At 31.8% G+C, this 22,514-nt stretch overlaps 1 protein-coding gene across 2 annotated transcripts in view; it reads left to right on the plus strand.

The window, feature by feature from the left end:
* Positions 1 to 22,514, plus strand: part of LOC106678594 (protein eva-1) — a 124,641-nt gene that overhangs the window by 44,233 nt on the left and 57,894 nt on the right. For both annotated transcript variants that reach the window (XM_014417185.2, XM_014417186.2), the window contains exon 2: positions 19,733 to 19,823. In XM_014417185.2, coding sequence (XP_014272671.1) covers positions 19,754 to 19,823 — 70 coding nt within the window. In that variant the 5' untranslated portion in view covers positions 19,733 to 19,753. The remainder of the gene's footprint in view (positions 1 to 19,732; positions 19,824 to 22,514) is intronic.

Raw genomic sequence — 22,514 nt, forward strand, 5'->3', positions numbered from 1 at the left:
ATATATTATTTTATTTGCAGAAGTTTCACTTCTGTCGGCCTGTCACAATTTTTTTTGTTATTGAACAATTTTTCCTTCGACATTTGACATTCTATGCATACATAAGTATATATTTATGTTTGTGAGAATATATATATAGTATTGTAGAAAGTTTCTGAAGGACAACTGGTATAGTATTGCTGTCATAGGCAGGGATCGTGGTGGCAGCGTCCTAATACAGCAGCTGGTGGGACCTCGCTTCCGTAATTATCTATCTTGCTAATTATCTTATCAACTCGGTGTGAGCCCTCAATAAACTACTCCGCCTTTATATTCACTAACAATATTCAATCTATAGTGTTTATATCCCGCATAAATAATAATATTTTTTTATTTTACGTAGAGAACTATAATTATAATTAATTTACAAAAATTAAAAATAATTTATCAAAAAAAATATTATCTAAGTAAAATCACATTTAAAAAGGTTGCCCGATTCAAATAAAACAATAATAATGCCTTTGGTACTACTGAATATTTTAAAACTCTGTTCACAATTAAAATTATTTTTTTATGAATTAGGAACAAATATTTCGTTTGTTTTTATTTACTAGTACACACAGTTTTGTTTTTAACATTAATGTGACTAATTTATATTTATATTTTAAATACTCGTATTTTCAGTAGTATTATTATAATTATTATTACTAGTGTGGATAACAAGTTGCTCTCAAGCACCCAGAGGCATTGGTAGCTGCCTAGGTAGACGATATCGGGATCTACGCCTCCAGTATGAGTCCGAAGGTAGCCCTCGAACATGCCAAAATGCTTCTGCTACCATTGCAACTGCACTGAAGAGGGACGGCATCAGGGTGAACCCTGCGAAGACGGATGCTATCATGTCCGTTCAGAAGGGCAAAAGAGGCAAACTCCCCAAGCGGTTCATAGTGGCCGCCGAAGGATTTCGAACACCCTCCTCTACCTCTGCGTGACACTTGACAAGCATCTTACCTTCTCCAATCACGTCGGGGAGAGACTCAAACTGACCAGGTTGAAGTCCTCCAGGCTCTACCACCTGCTCACTTCACAGCAGATCTCACTTCGGCTCAAGCTGAAGATTTAAAGGGCAACAATACGTCCGATTCTGCTCTATGGTGCCCCGCTCTTCAAGGCCACGCTGAAAGCTGCAGAGTTTCCAGAATTCCCTCATTTAGAGGAATGACTGTAACCTCGGTCGACGTCCTCGCCGAGTGAATGGCTTCGGGTTCTGCAGCCTGAAGTCATCTTAACCTCTCTCCCCTTCCATCCACCATTGGAGCGACCCTCTCCGTTCTTTGTACCCCCCGGCCAGCGGCTCCTGGCCCAATATTGTAACCCCCGCCTTCAGCGGACCCAGTCCAATCCCTGATACTGCCATATGGCAAAGGAAGAGCACCAATTACGTATCTATATATTTAGATATATATTAATAATGTTATTTATCTATTTAATAAAGGAGATAAGAAAAAAACAAAACATTTTTTAACATTTCTTGAACTTTTCATGTACACTGTCTTAACCTTAAAGACAATTCAAATGGTGCTAGAATGTTCCATTTAATGCCTTTCGGGTTCTGGTGGCAATGACTACATCATCTGCATATGCTAAATGGTTCCTCCTGGATTAGTTATAATTGGACGAATAGCTACTTCCAGTGCCATATTAAAAAGAAGAGGAGTCAGAGGATCACACTGTCTCAAACCAGTCTCCACAAAAAAATCCTGGGACTAAGAAATTTCCCTAATGATATGATGATATGTACACAGAATTCACCACTCACGTTTAAATTATATTTTACAGTTTAGTCCACTGTTTTCTTATTTACATCCTGTTTTCCATAAAAAAACGTATTGATAAAAATAATTACTTTAAATATACTTGCATTTACTACAATCTTATGTAAACGAACATACCATTCATATGTAAATTGGTTCATTACTTTGCTTCGCAAAGAAAAATAGAACAATATTCATGAAAATTTTTAGGTCGATTTTATTTCTTTTGAAATAAAAGTAAAAGCTGAGAAAGCGATTTGCAACTATTCGACGAGACTCTGAATCGAACAATTTTTTTTTACGATCACAATATTTCATCTTACCATATACGATTGAGTAAAAGGAAAAAAAAGTCATGATAATTATTTCATTAAATATTCAATTAAACAAATTATATTAAAATAAAACTTAAAACCAAACCACAACGAGAGGTTCTCAAAATTACCTCTATTAGTTAAGCTAGTACGCTAGGGGTCTATTTGTCTAATGACTTGACTAAGTTAGCTTAGAAGTTAGTAAATTAATTTTGTTCTATTTCAGTCCAAGACTCCTGTCTCTGTAGTTCCGTGTATACTATTCCAGTAAAATGTTATATACACTCCATAATAAGTGAGCTTGACAAAAAAATATTAAGGTATTCTATTACTAAAAAAATAAAATAATTAGAGAAATTATTATATTTTATATTATTAACCTTAATGAAAAAAAAATTGTTTTTTAAAAATTATATTTCGTTTCTGAACAAAACAAGTATATTTTTAAATATTTAGATTAAAATCAGATTTATTTTCTCGACGAAATAATATATACATCAAAGTAATAATTAACATTTCATGCTTTTCTTTTCATGTCAGAGAAGAATAGCTTCAGAAAAAACAAAACAAACAAAATATCTCTTGGTTTCGTTCCAAAAGGGTCAACGCTATTGGCCCGCGTTCCTAAATATTATTTTTTCTAATTCCACAGTTATATTATTTCAAGACCATAATTAAATCTTAAATAAAGTATGTATTTATCTATACGCGTACGGAAAATTCATCATACTTAAATATTTTTATTTACTACATTTTTGTTTTGGAAGTGAAATAGCTTAAGAAAGTTATATCATTAAAACGTGGAGTGAAAATTGTTATGATCCGATTTAGGTCAAATGTTGAAAAACAATGTAGAATAAAAAAATATTTGTTGAAGATAAAGTTTTCTAGATCTGAAAACATAATTAGGGCGAAGATAGGTGAAATTTAGGATAGACAGGATCTAATTTATGTACTTTTTAAAATTTGCTTGATTAATTAAAAAAATATATATAGGATGAATATTTATTTATTACTTGGTGAGGGTTAATAAATAGCTTTATTTACTTGAATAAGTATAAATATATATATTCTTTTCTAATTTAAAGAACTGGGATTTTATTGTTACTAGCAGACCCGGATATGCTTCCCTATTTCTATATTTGAGGATGTAAGTTAATTGAGCACAATTGAAAGCTTGACAGCATTTAATATATTTAGTTAATGTTTTAAAATGAAATTTACAACTATATATTTGTATACATACATCTAGTAAATTTGATATTAGTTTAAAATGGAGCAATATAGACGTGTAGAGAAACTACTCATTGGCAGCACTCTAATAATGTTTTTATTAGCAGGTCTCGTAGCCATCTTTTTTTCAGTCACTTCGGAGGATTTTCAGGAATGGAGGAGGAAGCAAGTTTAGAAAATAGTGTTTAAAATGAAAGGAATGGTATCTGGTTTGGGCTGGATTTTATGTTATTTGAGACAAAGTAAGGAGCATTGAGGAGTTTACGAAGGATTTTGGATTGTAAGGATTGGATACGAGAGGAATTCGAGGGTTCGGTGAAGCCACAAAGCTCAATTCCATATGTCCAGATTAGCCTTATTACGGTCATGTAGATGAGTCTTTTGTTATGAATTTAGTTAAAATTCAACATAAATTATTATTTTCAATCACACGTTGGATTTATGTTTGAATTAATTATTTTTTAAAATTACGATTTCCATTGAACTGTAATTCAAAAACTGTTTCGTGTCTCATTACAAATATTGATCCAGTAAAGATCTAACTAGGTTTCAAGTTGTAATAAAAAATGCACAAAATTAAAAGAGAATTTGCATGAATTCTACAATTTAATTAAAAAAGATGCATAATGTTCAATAGGCTTTATCTTCCCTAATGATTGTCGGAATTCAATTTTTTTTTTAGAAAATTCAATCACCATTCAAATAACATTATTCGAAAATGAAAAAAAAAAATACGGGAAAATCACAAATAAATTTTTTTTAGACTAGAATTTTCGCATTTAATTCCTTTTGAAAAAAAAAGAAATAACTTTAACAAGAACAATTCAAGCTACAAGAAACTTAGAGTGGTTTAGGGCCCTATAAACTGTACCAAAGGGCACAACCCAGATATGATTAAAGAAATTAGAACGGGATATATAAAATAAAATGTTTAAAAGGGCATTAATACAACACTATCTAAATATTGGTTAAATATTGGTTCAGAGGAGTCATGAACAATGGACACAAAGCAAACAACAATTAAATAAGTTCAAAAATTTATAATTTTTAATTCCTTAGAAAAACGGTATTTAAAGCTTTCAGACGACGCAATAAACGAATATGGTTTGCTTTTTCTTAAATAAATATAATATTGGCTTACTTTACTCGAATATTTCGGAATTTTGTCATTTTGTTTGTGTATATAAATTAATTAATATTTTTTTCTTTTCCTATAGAAAGAAACAAGTCAATTAATATACAATAACCATGGAAAAAAGTATATTTTCTGAGCTACGCTCCATAACGTGTAATTTTGTTCTTCCTTTTTTTTCTACCTGAGAAATTTGGAAATTCAGTAATTTCATTAAAACTTGCCAAGACGATGTTAAAAAAAAAAAAAAAAATGTAAATCAGTCTAGTATTTCAAAAGTTTACTGTGGACTAATATTCGAACCATTCACTTTTATATATATAGATTATATGATCTTAAACTTACACATGAAAAATAGTTGAGGATACATAAAATAGGTATAATAAAATATTCTTCTATTTATTTTGACCTCATACTAATTCAAAACATTCAACGGATCCCACTGAATAATTTGAACCAAAAAATTATTTGGTACCTACAAATGGATAGATTACACACATTACCCTCGTCCACAGAAGTGCCAAAGACCAGTTTTCCTGTATATATAAAACATTTGTATTTCGTGATTTCGTGTTAAGAAGAACTGAAAAAAAAAATCTTAGGTATTGTTTGGATTAATATAACTTGGGTCAACTATTTTCAAATTGTATAGCAAATTGACCCAAGAATATCCGGGTTCGGCATTATCGACGTTCTATGATGAGATAAGATACTAGGAATGGTATCAATCGATGTTCCGTTCAAAAATATATGGTAAATTGCACCCCAGGAGTGCTGGATCAACACATCTAGTTGTAGTTCGATCGCGAGTGACCCATCTGTGAGTCGATTGCGAGTTAATGTAAATTCGATTGGGAATCACAGCGATATGAGTTCGACTATTGCGTTCTGGGTCGATTGAAACCACCTTCATACGTAAACCCAAATTGAAATTCGAGAAATATTAAAATAAGAGTGTGCAAGTACTCCTGATATTTTTCTCTTCTGAAAATGTCAAAATAAAAAATTAATCTTCTTTCATCAAATAAATTATAAAATAAGCGTATTCCTGAAGAAAATTAGACTTTTTACCAGAATATTACGAGATTACATCAATCTCTCTCTTTTTTTCTTACTACAATACCTGGCCATTTTCTGTATACAAGGTTGTTATCCAACAGGTCATCAACCCATTCTAATCCAATTCAACCCATGGGACCGCTAAGCATTAAATTTCAACCCACCCAGATTAGAGCTGAGGTCAAAGTTCATATTGATTAAACTTTGTCGATTGATTAAACAACACCACACGCAGAAACATTTTCTTAACATTCAAGTTAAGTATTTAAATAATTTGTACTTCAAAGTTTCAGATTTTTTTAAAAAATATTAGAACAATATCCAAACCATGTTGTAGCTTATTCTGAAAGATTTTAAAATATTTTTTCCTAGCTTACTTTATTATTATATTAAGTTATTAACTTTATAATAACGAAAATAACTAAACAGATCAACGTTGATTTTTTTCCGTACTAGCAGACCCGGCAATGCATTGCTATTGCTTGATTTAAGGATGTAGATAGATTAATTGAATAAAATTGAAAGTATTATACAAAACAATATATTTAGTTATTTAAACATTGGATTAATTATTAAATTGATTGCTTACTGATTTATTAATAATTTATTTAGTTTATAGCGGTTGTACCGTTATACAGTGAAAATATATAATAAAAAAATAGAATTAACTTCAACACGACTCAATCCATCTACACTTTATTTTTTTAGACAACTTGATTATGTACGATATTATCCTATATGTACTAAATAAAATATGGATAGTTTATATATAATAACCCTCACTGTGCTTCAATATTACTATTACATTGAAACAATTTAGACTGACTGACCTATCAAAGTGTAGTAAAAGAATTTTTGCAGTGAAACAAAGTTGATATTCGTTTTTAGCACCCCAAGAAACCCTTAAATACGAAATTTTGAAAATAATCGGAAAATAAATTTTTTTTGGTCCAAACTTTTCGCTTTTCATTAATTGGCATTTGATATAGTTTTTAAAAAATAAATAGATTTAACTTCAACATGACTTAGCCAACCTATTCCAAATAAGGCAGTGGTTTAAGGCTCTATTAATTGCACGAAACAGCACAAACCGAACCTAATCAAACAAATAGAACTGAAGATATAAAATAAAACGTTTAAAAAGTTTTCCTTTAATTGAAACTAATATTTTGCCAAGACTATAACCTTCCCGGGAAAATCCTGAACATTTAGCGAAAAAACCCTTCACAATCGGATGAACGGTATGGCAGTGCATAAAGTACCAACTAACAAATGTTCATTTTCATATATTAGATATGGGGTTACAAAAATATTTAATTCAAGCTAAAACAAACCGCATTAAAGTTCGAAAGGGTTTTCTTCTTTGAAACAAAACATTATCCTGTAACCACAATTGCATTCAATTACAGCTGAAAATTTTATGAGTTTCGTAAAAGTATTTAAATAATAAAAGTAGATATGCCGTATTGGTGGTTTCGAAAATCTTTTTTTTTTCTGGCTAATTCAGATTAATAATACTATGTACCTGAATATTCAGAATAACGTAAATTAATTCACGAAGTATTGGTGTTTTTTTTATTGGAAGTAAAGATACACAAAATTTGAATTGATTATCATTAAAAAACAAAAAACACACAAAAAGTGCTAAATATAAGCTTGAATTGAACAATTTTTGATTTTCAATAATAGCACTTTTTTTTTTTTTACTCTCCTCCTGGGTTTCAAAAAAATATTTTCCTAAGCATCATAGGAAAGTTATATTATGCAAAATTATCCCAGAAAGGTTTTTAAAACTCATTTTTACTTTTGGTTATTTTTGCCAGACCAGCCCCGCAGGGTGGACTTGTGTAGAAATGTATTGTCTTCATTAAATATGGTTGCTGCATTGTGGACCCTCTGAAATGAGTTGACCTAGTCACGCCGAGTATTGAATTGGTTTTACTTTCCGAAGTATTGCCCCACCCTTAGTTTTCGGCAGTGAGGTCATTAACTAAAGTGCCTCGGAGGCGGGGTAAGAACTAACAACTCCCCGAACGATGTTTCATACAGAAGTCCATTAGCGTTGCTTCTTATCGACAGTGTAGGCTTATTTAATTTGTATAGTGCCCATCACTGTGCCTCACGCTAACCATAACTTGGATTAAAATTTCTGTCATGATAATCATACCAGCGTGACCACCATCACGCAACCCAACTCTCCGTGTACCAGATGTTTTTTACTAACTCAAATTACATTTACTGTGTTATGTCGGAAAATATGGGACATTAGCGTGACATCTGGGAAAGACACAGTAATATATTGTCGTGAAAATCAATAAAAATAAACCAAATTAGAAAACAAGCTGGGATTCGATTCAACTAAAGTTTTAAAATGCCTGCACAAAACTTCAGGAGAAAATACATAAGTCATTATTTTATTGATCTATGAAATTCTGGTGAACATCTAACGTCTACTGTGGAACATTAAAACTGGATAAAATAAAATTTATCTAATGCAATGCACCAGAGTGATAAATCACACTTCAACAGACAGTGAATAGTTTATCTCTTGTAAACAGTTCAGCTAAATATCGATGACTTAAGAGTGATAAGTTTTTACAGTAGAGAAAGGGCATTTCATGTTTATTTTCATACTGTCATGACACTGCACATTTCTTGACTTCAGATTTGAAAGCGGTATGTCATGAATAGGGACCGGATCTCTATTTTAATATTCAAATAAGTATTTTGTAAAAAAAAACAACAACAAACATATTTAAGCATAATTAAATAGTTTTGCATTGCAACACTAATTGAAAACTTAAAAAATATGTTGGACAAGTAATTTATAGATAATAATATCATTCCACTTCAAGCTTAGACCATATTCTGGAAAAAATTCAGAAAAGATAAACCAATATTTTGAAAAGGTTTTAAACACAAATCCAGGCTATTCAGTTTTACAATGGCTCAAAAACATGTCCCTTGAAATATTTAATGAAGAAGACGAACAGATATAAATTGTTGCTGTTGTGGTGACAATGAAATCAAAATTAATATTAATATAAAATTTTTAAGATATTGTTTAGTTGTGGTATTTGCTCAATTGTTGTATTAGTGAAAATTAAGCCCGTATACGGTACGAGCATTACGGATTATGATAGAAACTTCGGCTAAGTCTCCCAGTTAGTCCCAGTAAGTCCTAATGAGTGGCCGTCACAGAGTTAACTTTTTTTTATGGTTATTGCATTACTGCTAAGCCCACAGTGGGACTATACTGGCAGTATAGTACACAAACCACATTACTACAGAACTGGAAGACGAGATCAATAAGAGGACAGAGATCCCGAGTTCAATTCTTGGTACCACAAACTATTTTTTAAAAGTTAAAGTGTTACCAAATAAGTTGTAATAAGGTTAACGTTTTGAAAATAATAATAATTAATTTGAAATTTTATAATTAAACATTCATTCTGCATTTTTTAAAATAAATAGTAGGTTTTAAGACATTTTTTTAAAAATAATTTATTTAGTGTTATTCACAACTGTATAAAAATATATACAACAAGTAAATTTGTTGTAAGTTATATAATGACATGGTACAAACATGTGGAGAATCTATCCATTGATAGAACTCCAATAACATTTCTATAGGAGAAGATCTCGAGGCCATCTTCATTTCAGACCCCTAGGACGATTATTAGGTAATGAAGGAGAGGTCTGGTTAGAAACAAGTGGATTTGGGTGGTTGGGAAGTTTATCATGGTAGGATTGGTATCAGGTTCTGGCAAAATCGGTACGTATGGAACATTGAGGTCCTGATGAATGACATGGTTTGTGACAAAGTAAGGATCATTAAGGATTTTGGACTGTAAGGTATAGTGAAAAATTTGATGGTTTAGTGAAGCCCCAAAGCTCAACTCCATATGTCTAGATTGGGCTTATTATAGTCATGTAAATCAGTCTTTTGTAGTGGATTGGATGTTTAGACCGCTTGTCTAGTAAATGTTGTAATAGTTGGAATCGACGAGCATTTCCTGTTTTTTCAGTCTTGTAGGAGGATTCCATGTCAGTCGTAAGTATCCATTGTCCAGATGTAGTCCTAAGTAACGGATCTGTTCAACAGGAATAAGTGGGGTATTATTTAAGGATACTGTGGGCCGGAGGTCATGGTTTAACGACGTAGGATAAATGTGATTTGGTAGGATTTATTTTAATCTCCCAGTTTGGCACCACTCTTCAAGGGTGGTGTGGATTGGAGGATTTGGGAAACAATAGAAGGATTTTTATTCTCTGACATATTTTATTTTAAATTTTGTTTTACTTTTTTATTCAAGAAGTGATCTTATATTTTTTTTTGTTTATTGAGGTAATAAATTCGTATTATTTATGATATTTTGATAATTGGAGTTTTTGTGCAAATATTTATTCTTCAAATATAATAATATTCATTCGTAAGTTTTTTATTTAATACTAGCTAGTGGTTTTGGAAACCCTCACTGCTAGCACAATTGTCTAAACCATAATGTAAAAAAAATCAAGTTAAAAATTTTCTACAGGGACTTCGTGGGCTATTATTAATTGAAGCGTTTGATTGTATAACATGATAACTGAGTTTTTTTATGAGTTCTTGGCATTGTTACCTTAAAGCTGATTTTTTATTGTTAAAAATGTTTAAATTTTAATTTTTTAAAAGAATAATGTTTATATTAAGTTATTATATTGATATAACTTTTCATTTTGTCAAATACATTGTTTAATGAGCGAATACTTAAATTTATTGCGCAATAGTTGGACTATTAATAATACAATTAATCCTCTAATAGTGACAGTATGTCGAACACCTCAGTGGAATAGTTGCTATTATTAAGTCAGTGAGAGACCAATTCAAACAGAGACTCAGACTGATTACTGTTCCGTCGTGGGAAGTTCCCTAGATTACAGTTTAACTTATTTAACCGACCGGCTACTTGAATAGTACGCGGAACAACTTCACCAGATTAAGTCAAACCCAATGTCAAAGGCTAGCAGATTGAGTAGGGTAGTCTAGTTCAAGAAATACCAATGGAATACCGAACAGACATTTGCAACTTGTGTGCGTGGGAGGTAGTGTTTCAGGTGAATGACAATGAAGTAACTTTTTTATTAAACTATACTGAAACACTAATTAGGAGCAAATTTGATCCACAATTTCTTCCGATGAGCTTTAACCTTCTCCATATCATAAGAGGGACTATTTAAGTATTAAATACATATATTTTTATATATAAGAAGATGGTCTGGGTTGCGGTCAAAAGAGAAACAACAATAGTTTGAACAGCCCTGATGAAGTCCTGCAAAGTGGGGCGAAACGTCGGAAAATAAATTCTTGTAAACTATTTTATTATAACTATATTTTCTTATATATCAATTTTTACGGTCAAATATATATATATATTTTTAGATTTCTATACATAATTTGTAGATCTTTGCCGCCCGTACCAGCCTTCTCCACGCCTGCTTGACTTGTGCTATTGCTTTCCAGTTCACTAGCTATTTTGCATCCTTGTTGATTCTATCTATCCATTTTGTTTTTGGCCTCCCACGTGGTCTCTTGCTATCATATGCTTTATCTTCATTTAAATGCAAGCCACAAGTAAATCCTCTCCTTCTCTTATTAGAGTCTTTGCATTTCATCATGGTTACTTCCTAAGACCGCCATATCGCCTGCATACGCTACGATTGTATGTTTCATTTCGTGTGATTTTCTTCAAATCAATTTTTCTAGTACTAAGTCGAACAGCATTGGTTAAAGTCCATTTCCCTGTCTCAGACCTGTACTGACTTTAAAGGCTTCAGACACTTCTATCAGGACACTGCATTTAGGGAGCAGTGCCGACGTTTCGGTCAGAGTTTCTAGCCTTCATCAGGGCTAAGAACAAAAAGGAAGATAAAAAAAATATATAAACAGAAGATATAAACAGAATGATTAACGAAATAATTATACAGAATGAAAATTAATAATAAAGTGATGAAAGAAGTGGGAAAAAACGTATATATCGGTAAAGTAAAATGTTTTCCATCGTTTTTCGAGTATCTGTCTTGGGAAAAAGGTCATTTCCTTTCATGGAGGCCTTGGCCTTCGATAATATGCCTGAAATGGGATTCTTGCCCAATCCTGACATTAAATTCCCCTATGAGACTAATTTTGTGACATGTTTTAGAGCTTGGTTCAAAACTTATTCTAACTAATCATAGAAATCACCGCTCACATCTTTTTCTTTATCTTCAGTATATGCATGTACCTTAATAGTCGTGGATTGAACTAGCGCTTTTATTATAAGGAATTATCGTAATAAACTTCTCTGGTTAATTTTGGTGAAATTTATGATACCTTGGGGCTGGTCTAAGTATTCCATTTCTGGCGTTTTTGATCGTGGTTTCACTTTCCTCCGCTATGTAAAAATTAACCATTCACTTTTTTCAATAATTTGTAGTAAATTTTTTTTTAATTACAACCCACTTCCATTGAAAATTTTTCTTTTATTAGCTTGAAATATTTGTAATGGAACAATTGTACTGAGTTCTTCTATTTTAATAGCAAAATGAACTTGCATGAACGGTCACTAGTTTTAAATCATAACCCTCATAGAGTGGGAAATAAAAAAAAAAGAAATGTGTTTTCTGTAAAAGAAAATTTAAAAGGAAAAAGAAATGATACTATACGAGGAAGGTTTTGAAGGGAAGACACTCATGTGGCCAATTTTAAATCGAATTCCACATATGAGCCGTTTCTTCATTTACCCCACTCCATTCTGTTTATTTTATTATATCTTTTTTTATTACAACCAAATTATTTATTAATAGTAATATGACAAAAACCTCATTAGTATAATAGCTAAGATCCTGGCCAAATTATTTAGGCCGTCTTCAAGGACTTGGCAGTTTCTTTAAGCTAGTGCCTCTTCACCTTTCACAGTTGCCAACTATATTTTATCCATAAAATGGCCTACAAATTCTTTAAAAAAATTAATAACAGACTGTTATAATTAAGAAACAAAAACAACTAATTTATTATGTGCATATCTTTCTATTGTAATTTAACCAGCTTAATGGCTGACTAATTATTTGAAAATGATATATGACCAACCTAATTCCAATACTTAGTAACAGTATTTTTCATTTGAATCTTGAAGTTTGATAAATTTATTAAATTTTAGTAGATTAGAAGAACAAAACTTTTTTTTAAAATTTATTTATTGATATTTACAACTGTACATAAAATACGTCAAGTAAATTTGAGGAAATCATAACGGTATGGTACAAGCATGTAGAGAAACTACCCACTGGACTACCAATGGGTAGTTTAGAGTGCTAACTCTAAAAACATTTTTACAATATAGGTTCTCGAAGCCATCTTCTTTTTAGGTGCCTCGGAGGATTCTCTGAAATGGAATAGGAAGCAAGGTTAGAAACTAGTGGTTTGGGAGTTTATAATGGAAGGAATGATATCGGGTTCGGGCTAGATCGGTTACATATGGAACATTAAAGTCTTTATGTATCTAACTTTATTTATGACAAAGTAAGGAACATTGAGGATTTAACGAAGGATTTTGGATTGTAAGGATTGAATACGAGAGGAATTCAAAGGTTTAGTGGTGCCCCAAAACTGAACTCCGTATGTCCAGATTCTTAAAACATTATTTTCAAATTATTGTAATTTTTTCTTTTTCGTAAAGAATGCCGCTTGCCAGACTTTACAGCCGTTATTAATGTCTTGTGAGCATAGAGAAAACGAGTAATTGGTCACGTGTTAAAACTAAAAGAATATTTCACATTTAGAGATGATCCAAAAATCTAAAACAATAACTAATATGCCCAAGAAGATGTTCCATTCACATTAACGGCGCACACAAAATTAAAATCTTATTTAATATTCTACATTTAATTCCAGTACCGTACGTGGTAGAGGATGGGGCCACCTATTAGTAAGTTACAAGTTAATTAGTTCGTTAATTAAGTAACTTTCCTTTGTTAGTTAATCAAAATGGCGGATTAATTGACTAATAAACTGTAAAGTGCACAAAGGCATATTGTATATTTTAGTGATAATACAGTTTCATAGCAGCGTTCGATAAAAGCTTTGTAGTATAAAGTGCGTTCTCAGGCATTTAGCGTTTTATCTCGAATTAGTATATCAAAATAATATCTGTATTGCTCATTGTTTTGATAAGTTCTTTGAGGCTAAGTGCGGATGGATACACACTATACTGACATTCTTTCAAAAATAAAAAAAAAATGTTTTCGGAAAAAAAATTCTGTTTGAGATAATAATAAATTTGAACGAGGAATCAAATGTCAGTTATTTAGTAATTAAAATCCAACCAAATATGTGGTCAAGTCACTTAAATTGAACAGAATGAAAAAACTAAATAAATATTCCGGTAACTATCGCTTACCAATATATGAAATATACAGTAATGGGTAATATTGCGATCGATGAAAATTTGGAATTTGAGTTTTCGAACGAAAGTGTGTGATAACAAACTAGCTCAAACACGGAAATTTCGTAAGATATTGGAATTACAAATTATGTTGTTACTTAACATATGATATTACAGCAACCTTTCCTTCAAAATCGCCCGACAAGTAATGCCACTAGATGGAATCGATTTTATATATTTTTAAGATTTTCCTAAAAATAACTCTATGAATAACTAAAGGTGTAAAAAGGGAAAATAGAGACAAAAGTTCAAATCGGTAAAAACTAAAAAAAAAAACGGACCGACCGATCTCTTCCAATTGCATTGATATGTACACGGCTTCGTTGTCTATTGTTAAACTGTTGTATTCTTGGCATGTAAGTGATATTTGTTATTTTTACATTCGATAAATACTTTAATACGAATTTTTAAAGCAAGTGGAAGGTGTATGATGCGCGCACAACTTGAAGTTCCAGGCACCTATCCGTTATCGAAAACAGTTGTTACGATTGTCTAATAATAGTAAACGTGTCGAAATGCAAACATGTTAACTTCATCCTCTGACCCAGATCCTGTCTGCTAGTTCATTTTAAATCTATAGCAATTCCTTACTCAGACACTGTCCGGTATCTTGGCTTTCTCCTAGGTAGAAGATCAACGTGGTATCCATATATTTGACTTAGTAGACAAAATCTTAATCGACGATTGCTAAGTAGAAAACCACAGCTTTCAGTAGACAAAAGTTACTACTTTACAAAACTATAATAAAGCCTGTTTGGACTCATGGACTAGAACTGTGTGACACAGCTGAAAACTCTAACATAAAACGCTTGTAATCCTTTCAGTTAATTTACTATGTAACCAACAATATCCTACATCATGACTTTAGTATTCCATTTGATTTAACCTTATAAAACAGAATGCAATATTACACACTATCCTCGGTCCCATCCTCTACACAGTCTATACAGCTGACATCCCAACCAATCCTAACACTATCCTCTCCACGCATGCCGATGAAACATGTGTGCTCACCGTTATTACTAGCCTTTTCATTGCATACCATACTTTCTCCAACCCCATATCACAACCCGCGAAGAATAGTGCCAAAATTGTTAGATAAAAATCACCTTCACTCTAAGTCGCAAACCTATTGAATGAATAGATTCGTTATCTTGGACTATATCTTGACAAACGATTAACCTGGAATCCTCATACAAGACTGAAAAGACAAGAAACTGCACGCAGATTCCGACTATTACAGATCTTACTAGACAAACGGTCTAAACTTCCAACTCATTACAAAAGACTGATCTACATGACAATAATAAGGCCCATCTGGACATACGGTGTTGATCTTTGTGGTTCCACTAAACTTTCGAATACTCTAGTACCCAATCCTTACTATTCGAAATCGTTCGTAAAATCCTCAACGCTCCTTACTTTTTCACAAATAAAATCATCCGTAAAGACCTTAATGTTCCATATGTAACCGAGCTAGTCCGAACCAGATATCAATCCTTCCATTATTAACTCCCTAACCACCCAATCCCACTAGTTTCTAACTTTGCTTCCTCTTTCATTCCTGACAATACTCCGAGGTGCCTGAAAAGAAGATGGTCCCGAGACTTTCTAATGTAAAAATGTTTTTAGAGTGCTACTAATGGGTAGTTTCTCTACATGCCTGTATCATACCATTATGATCTTACTTCTTAAATGCTTTATTATGTACGGTTGTAAAAGGACTCAATCGCAAGTGGTACCGAATGTGTGTTGTCCCACAGCATCGGCATCTCATGATCGACAGGTTTTTGGGAGATGTTGAAATCCCTTATATTTATTTTCTATTTTTTAAAAATTATTTTAAACTCAAAAATTAAACGGCGCTTACAATAAATATCACAAAAAAATAGGTGTCAAAATTCTCGGATTTGATAAAATGAAAATCATTAACAAATTCATGAGAAACCGTTGCTTCATGAAAGAGTGATGATCTATTGGGCTAAGGGAATGTTTGGTCCTTTTTTTTTTTTCTTTTTTTTTTATAATACGGTAGGTTCGCTAATAATCGTTAGCTGTGAAATATTCCGAAATTTCTTTGACCGAATTCAGAAGAATAAATCCGACATACCTCTAGGCTCAACCGAAAAGTGAAACCTGCCACGATGTTAGAGGTACGAACAATTTATTACAAGTGAAATTCGATAAAATTCTATTCTTATTCGAAGAGAAGACTAGATCAAAATTACAAATATATCTGTGCCTCAGAGCCAGTTGATTAGTTTTTTATTATTATGTGAAAGCATTGCTGTGATCATGATAAAAAGCAACGAACTGTCGAAAACCGAAGGATTAACATACCGCGTGCCATTAATGAGATAAGAGGTGACATTATGCCAATACGTGATGGGGAATTTGACATCTTATCAACCTGGACATTCACTCTACGGTGAAAATCAGAGCTCATTTGAGTGATCCGATAAATCGTTTGCAAGATATAAAATGAAGTTAGTGCAGGTGCGGTCAAAAGAACTAAAATAGCAATTTAACTGTTTATTATGATCCAACTTTATTACCCAAAAGGTCAAACGTACTAATATTCAAAACAAAAATAAATATATAAAACAAATAGCACACTCATGTTTAATCGAAATAAAAATATTTCTAAAAGTTGCCATAACCATATGTGTCCATCTATTAAATTTGCTGACGCTTCATCTCAAACTCCCATACTATGAAGATAAAAGGACTTAGTTTTATTTTGTTGTAAGATCCTTCGGTTATTCGAGTATTTATGTATCAAAATCGCATGAAGAATACAGGAAAAAGAACGAGATAAACTAAGAGACCTGCGCTGAGGACAGAGGCAACTTACCAAATAAGTTCTAATAAGGTTAACTTTTTGAAAATAATAATAATTAATTTGAAATTATATAATTAAACATTCATTATGTATTTTTTTAAATAAATAGTACGTTTTAAGACATTTTTTTAAAATGATTTATTTAGTGTTATTCACAACTGTATAAAAATATATACAACAAGTAAATTTGCTGTAAGTGATATAATGACATGATACAAACATGTGGAGAATCTATCCATTGATAGAACTCCAATGACATTTCTAGAGGAGAAGATCTCGAGGCTATCTTCATTTCAGACCCCTAGGAGGATTATTAGGTAATGAAGGAGAAGTCTTGTTAGAAACAAGTGGATTTGGGTGGTTGGGAAGTTAATCATGGTAGGATTGGTATCAGGTTCTGGCCAAATCGGTACGTTGATTGAGGTCCTGTTGATTTGTGACAAAGTAAGGATCATTAAGGATTTTACGAAGGATTTTGGACTGTAAGGTTTAGTGAAAAATTTGATGGTTTAGTGAAGCCCCAAAGCTCAATTCCGTATGTCCAGATAGGCCTTATAATAGTCATGTAGATCAGTCTTTTGTAGTGGATTGGATGTTTAGACCGCTTGTCAAGTATCGGAATCAACGAGCAGTTCCTTTCTTTTCAGTCTTGTAGGAGGATTCCATGTCAGTTGCTTGTTCAGATGTAGTCCTAAGTAACGGATATGTTCAACAGGAATAAGTGGGGTATAATAATAATAATATATGAACTATAAGCAGAAATTTTGTATATTTTGTTATTAATTTGAGCTGTACTTTAAATATTACATTATTGAACGAAAAATATTTTTTTTTTGTTCACTGATTTGTAGATTAATTATTTTACTAGCTACACTTCATTAGCAACATTTTGTTTTTATTATTACACTTCTCTATTACTTGGTTGTTGGGCTCAGATGAGTAAATTTGTGAAGCTATGAATTTCTGTTTTAAATGGTACTCTGAGATTCATGTCTAATGTGAAATGTACGTCATCTAAATATTATTTCGTGACTTTATTATTAGCCAATGTTCTTTAGCTAGGCTGATTTTTTTTTAGAACCTTTTAAGTGTTTTCTTTGAATAATCATATCTATTAATAATTATTATTATTATCTGTGCCCCACGGTTTCACCTGCGTTAAATTTGGATTGTACATACCTCTTTTATGTACATGGCCATGTGCTTCTGATTAACTAAATAACATCCGAAATTTATGTGAAAACAAAATAACCAAAAATTTAGAGCCCGTGACAAAAGGACCACTTTGCAGGGCTTCTTCAAGACTAAAAAAAATAAATAATAATAAATGAAATAAAAAAATGTACAACACCTATTTTAGGTGTATTACATTTTTAAGTATGATAATAGATAATATGAAATAAAAGCGAACTAAGGTATGACTAAAAATTATTTAAAACATGTAAAAGTATATATTAAAATGAAAAATGTGAAATAAAAAAGAAATAAAGTTAAGATTTACTGTGAAAAGTATAAATAAACAAGAAATTCCAAAAAGCATTATACAATTAATGAAAACAAAATAACTCAAATAGTAATTAAACAATTTATTGTCAGCAAACGTTTCGTCCCACTTTGTAGGGCTTCGTCAGGGCTAAAAAAAGGTACAAACAACTAAAATAATGTAACAAAGTAAAAAAATAGATAACATGAAATAAAAGTAAATTTTTTTTCTTTAAAATTTTTATTTAATATGATAGATACTACAATCGGCCGCATAATTGTGAGCAATAGGTAATAGTGATGAATGATCACATTCATACTAAAATTAGAATAAAAATAAATAAATGAGAAAAAAAATCTCACTTAAAATATATACAAACAGAAGGTTATAAACAAAATGAACATAATCAAACTATGTATGAAAAAATAAATAAATAAAATAAAATAATAATAAAAATAATATAATCTCTGGTCACATTCACACAATCGACCTGAGGATCCCTGAGCCCACTCTATCTCCCACGTGTGGGGGTAGAGCAGATCTCAAAAGATCTCAACGCATCCTTTTTTTTTTTTTTTTTCCCTCCCTTGCCATCTCTAGCGTACGGGGTGCGGGAGCAGTGGGGTAGTGCGCTGGGGTTTGCGCATGCCACTCCTCCCAAGGATCACCAATTTTTTTTATTTTATTCTTTTATTAATTATTCAATTATTATTATTATTATTTTTTTACTGTGGTGCAGTCCAGCGCTAGATTTAGCGCCTTACTGATGGAGCTGCACCTTGTCCACTGCATCTGTCTGGGTGCCTCCTGCAGTTATCTCAACGCCTCCTTCTCGCCGCATCACTGGTAGTGAGCCAGTGGAGGCTGAGAAGTGCGCTCAACCCGCAGACACTCGACTTGAGTGGAGAATCTGACCATTAAAATTAAGTTAAACTGTAGCTAAAAATAATTTAAAATATGTAAGAGTTTATATAAAAGATGAACAAAGATAATTAAAATGAGATGTACTGTGAAATGTATAAATAAACAAGAATTTCAACAAGTATTTGACAATTAATGAAAACAAAAGAACTTAAATAGTAAATGAACTATTTTTCATTAATTAACAAATACCGAATTTTGCACTATGCGTCTTCCTTTTAGATAAATAATAATTTTTTTTTTAATTTTAAATATAACATTTACACGTTTCGTACTGGATAAACGTCCACTCACAAAAAACCTAATACCTATTAAATAAAAAAATATTTTTGGAGTTACCAATAAACTATACTCACTTATAACAAAACGGTTCGAAGTAGCTAATATACCAATGGCAATAGAAACAGTGTTTAAGTCTCGTATTATAAATTAGTTAAATATTACAAGCAACTATTCATCGAAACTATTCATTATGTTATTTTATTGTTTTCAGAATGTTAGCCGGTGAAGAATAATGCTTCATCTGATAGCAGTGATCCTCTGCTCCAGCTTCCCCCTTCTAGCCTCCTCGGATGACAACTTAGGTGATTACTATACCAATATTTTTGTATTTTAATTTTCATTCCTTTGTTTAAAAATTATGTTAGGAGTTTATTTCAATGATCAAGATATTAAATGATTTTTACCCCGACTTGAAAAAATAATACACTTTTATTTTCACATATAATTACATCACCATTCCGAGTATTCCGTCAGGGTGGTCCCGATTAAATTTTTGGAGGATTTAAAAAAAACTATTAAAGAGAGAGTGCGGAAGTGTCTGCGAGTAACATCTTATCTTCTATGGTTATTATTAATGGTTTATTTGACTTCAAAAGTCTCTAAATATACTTTTTATTATTTTTTAATAAATAAACCAACGACCCAACTAATGCATCACAAACACTACAGGCACACATAACATCTATTGAAGAATGGTGTAAAAACTGGAGAATCAAAATAAATCCTGACAAATCCCACCAGATCACCTTTACTCTCCGTCGTAAACCTCTACCCTCCTGTCCTACAGCATCCTTTCTAAATACTCCACTAACGCCTGTTGAACAGATTCGATACTTAGGACTCCATCTTGACAAGAGACTTAATTGAAATCCACACACAAGACTGAAACCACAAGAAACTGCTCGCATCCAATCCTTACTATTCTAACTAGATTAAAAAAATTTTTTTTTTTTCAAGTGTATATGAAACATACTATATATTTACTTATTGTATTATTTTGTACAGTTGTAAATCACATTAAATAAATAAATAAAAAATAAAACAGGCATTCAGGTTCACATCAACCACCTCAAAAATAAATACAAAACTAAAACTAATATATATTTAAGATGTTCAAGGTACGTCTTTGGTTGGACTGAATGATAAAGAACTTCAAAGTATTTCACTATAAACAATGTTTAATTTTAATATTTTTTATTGTTATTAATATTCATAACTGTAAATAATGAATACAGCATTATCATCTTATGCACCGACATTTCTTTATAATTATAATATATCAGGTTTGCAATTATTTTTTATAATATTATTGTAGATTCAATAAAATAATGATCAAAGCCGTTCCTTGGGTACCTAATAAATAAAATTGAGGAGTATTCTATCCAAGGCGAATGTGTCCTTGAAAAAACTATGATCCAATAGCAAAACAATATTCAGTGTTTTTAAATAATAATTTTCACAGTCAAAACATACATGACATTAAAACGTTTCTTTGAAAATAATGAAAGATAAATATTTTCCTATTCTATATATAGTTATTTCTGGGTATTATTAGAACAAATCGAAGAAATACAAGAATGAAAACGAGGAAAAAGTTCATGAAAACCAGCTTTAGCCAGTTCGGATCAAGACCTGCATTCACCAGGCTTACTTGCGAGATGACAAACTGGCTGTGTAAAGCGGGCTTTGAGGCCTTTGTTCCTCTTGTTGAACTTAATTAAGTTCCCTGCCTTCCCGGGCCTTCTTGAATGGATTGAAAATTTCAAACAATATCAGGTGAAAAATCCTGAAATGGTCGATATCCAAGACTAAAAATGATACTCTAGTAAGAATTTATAGAATATTCACTGACCAATCAATATTAATGTAATCACCTAGGCCCTTCTTACGCGAGATGAAATGAAATCGAAGTGAGAGAAACAAGTCGAAGCAATCCTCCCTCCACCCCACACTATTTCCATAGAATTTAAGTTGAAATCTGTACACGGGACGTGATGAAATCGAAACGAGAGAGCTTCGTCATATGCGTCTGAGTCAAAAAATATCACATAGGATCTGCGAACACGGGTGAGAGAGATTCGAACTGGAAATTATTCCTTCCTTTCCCCAGGTGCAATAGGATTTAAGTTGAATATGCACAAGAAGTGAGATGACATCGATGCGAGAATGACTCGAGGTCGAAGCGTGAGAGACTTGAAGTCGAAGTGAAAGGGATTTGTCATGTGCGTCTTACTCGAATACAATTTATCAGTCCTTGTGTATGTGTCTTACTATTATTAACTGATAATCAAGGATTGAATTCGAGAATAATATTATATCACCAGTGATGCGGCGAGAGGGATGCGCTTGGATTTTTTCAACTCTGCTCTACCCCTCACACGTGGAGGATAGAGTGGGCTCAGGGATCCTCAGGTCGATTGTGTAAATATTGTATATATTATTTATTTTTCATACAGATAGTTTGATTATGTTCATCTCGTTTATTCTTATGTTTGTATATATTTTAAGAGAGTTGTTTTTTTGTTTTTTTTTTCTATCATTTTTTGTTTTGTTTTTTATTTTATTTTATTTTATTTTATTTTTTATTTTAGTATGTATGAGATCATTCATCACTATTACCTATTGCCCACAACTGTGTGGCAGATTGTAATATCTATCAATAAATAAATCTATCAAAAATAAAAAAATAAATTTTATATCGACAAAAGAGTAAAAATATTACTCGATTTTATAGACACGATTACGCAGAACATTCAAACCCTCCTTGAGTGAAGAAGACAATAACGGATTCAGAAAAAGAAGTACTGACGATCACATATTCATTACTAGAAAACCTTGAAGAAGAGACATGAAATTATATGAAAGAAACAAGGAGATCTATGATAGATTTAAAAAAAAAATGAATGATTAATCAAACATATTCACAATCGTATTCCGTTTGGTTTACAGTCTACTTACTACTTACTTTAAGTTGGTATAAACATTAAAAAAAT

Source organism: Halyomorpha halys, unplaced genomic scaffold, assembly GCF_000696795.3.
Source record: "Halyomorpha halys isolate HHAL.00 unplaced genomic scaffold, Hhal_1.1 Scaffold147.1, whole genome shotgun sequence".
NCBI lineage: Eukaryota > Metazoa > Arthropoda > Insecta > Hemiptera > Pentatomidae > Halyomorpha > Halyomorpha halys.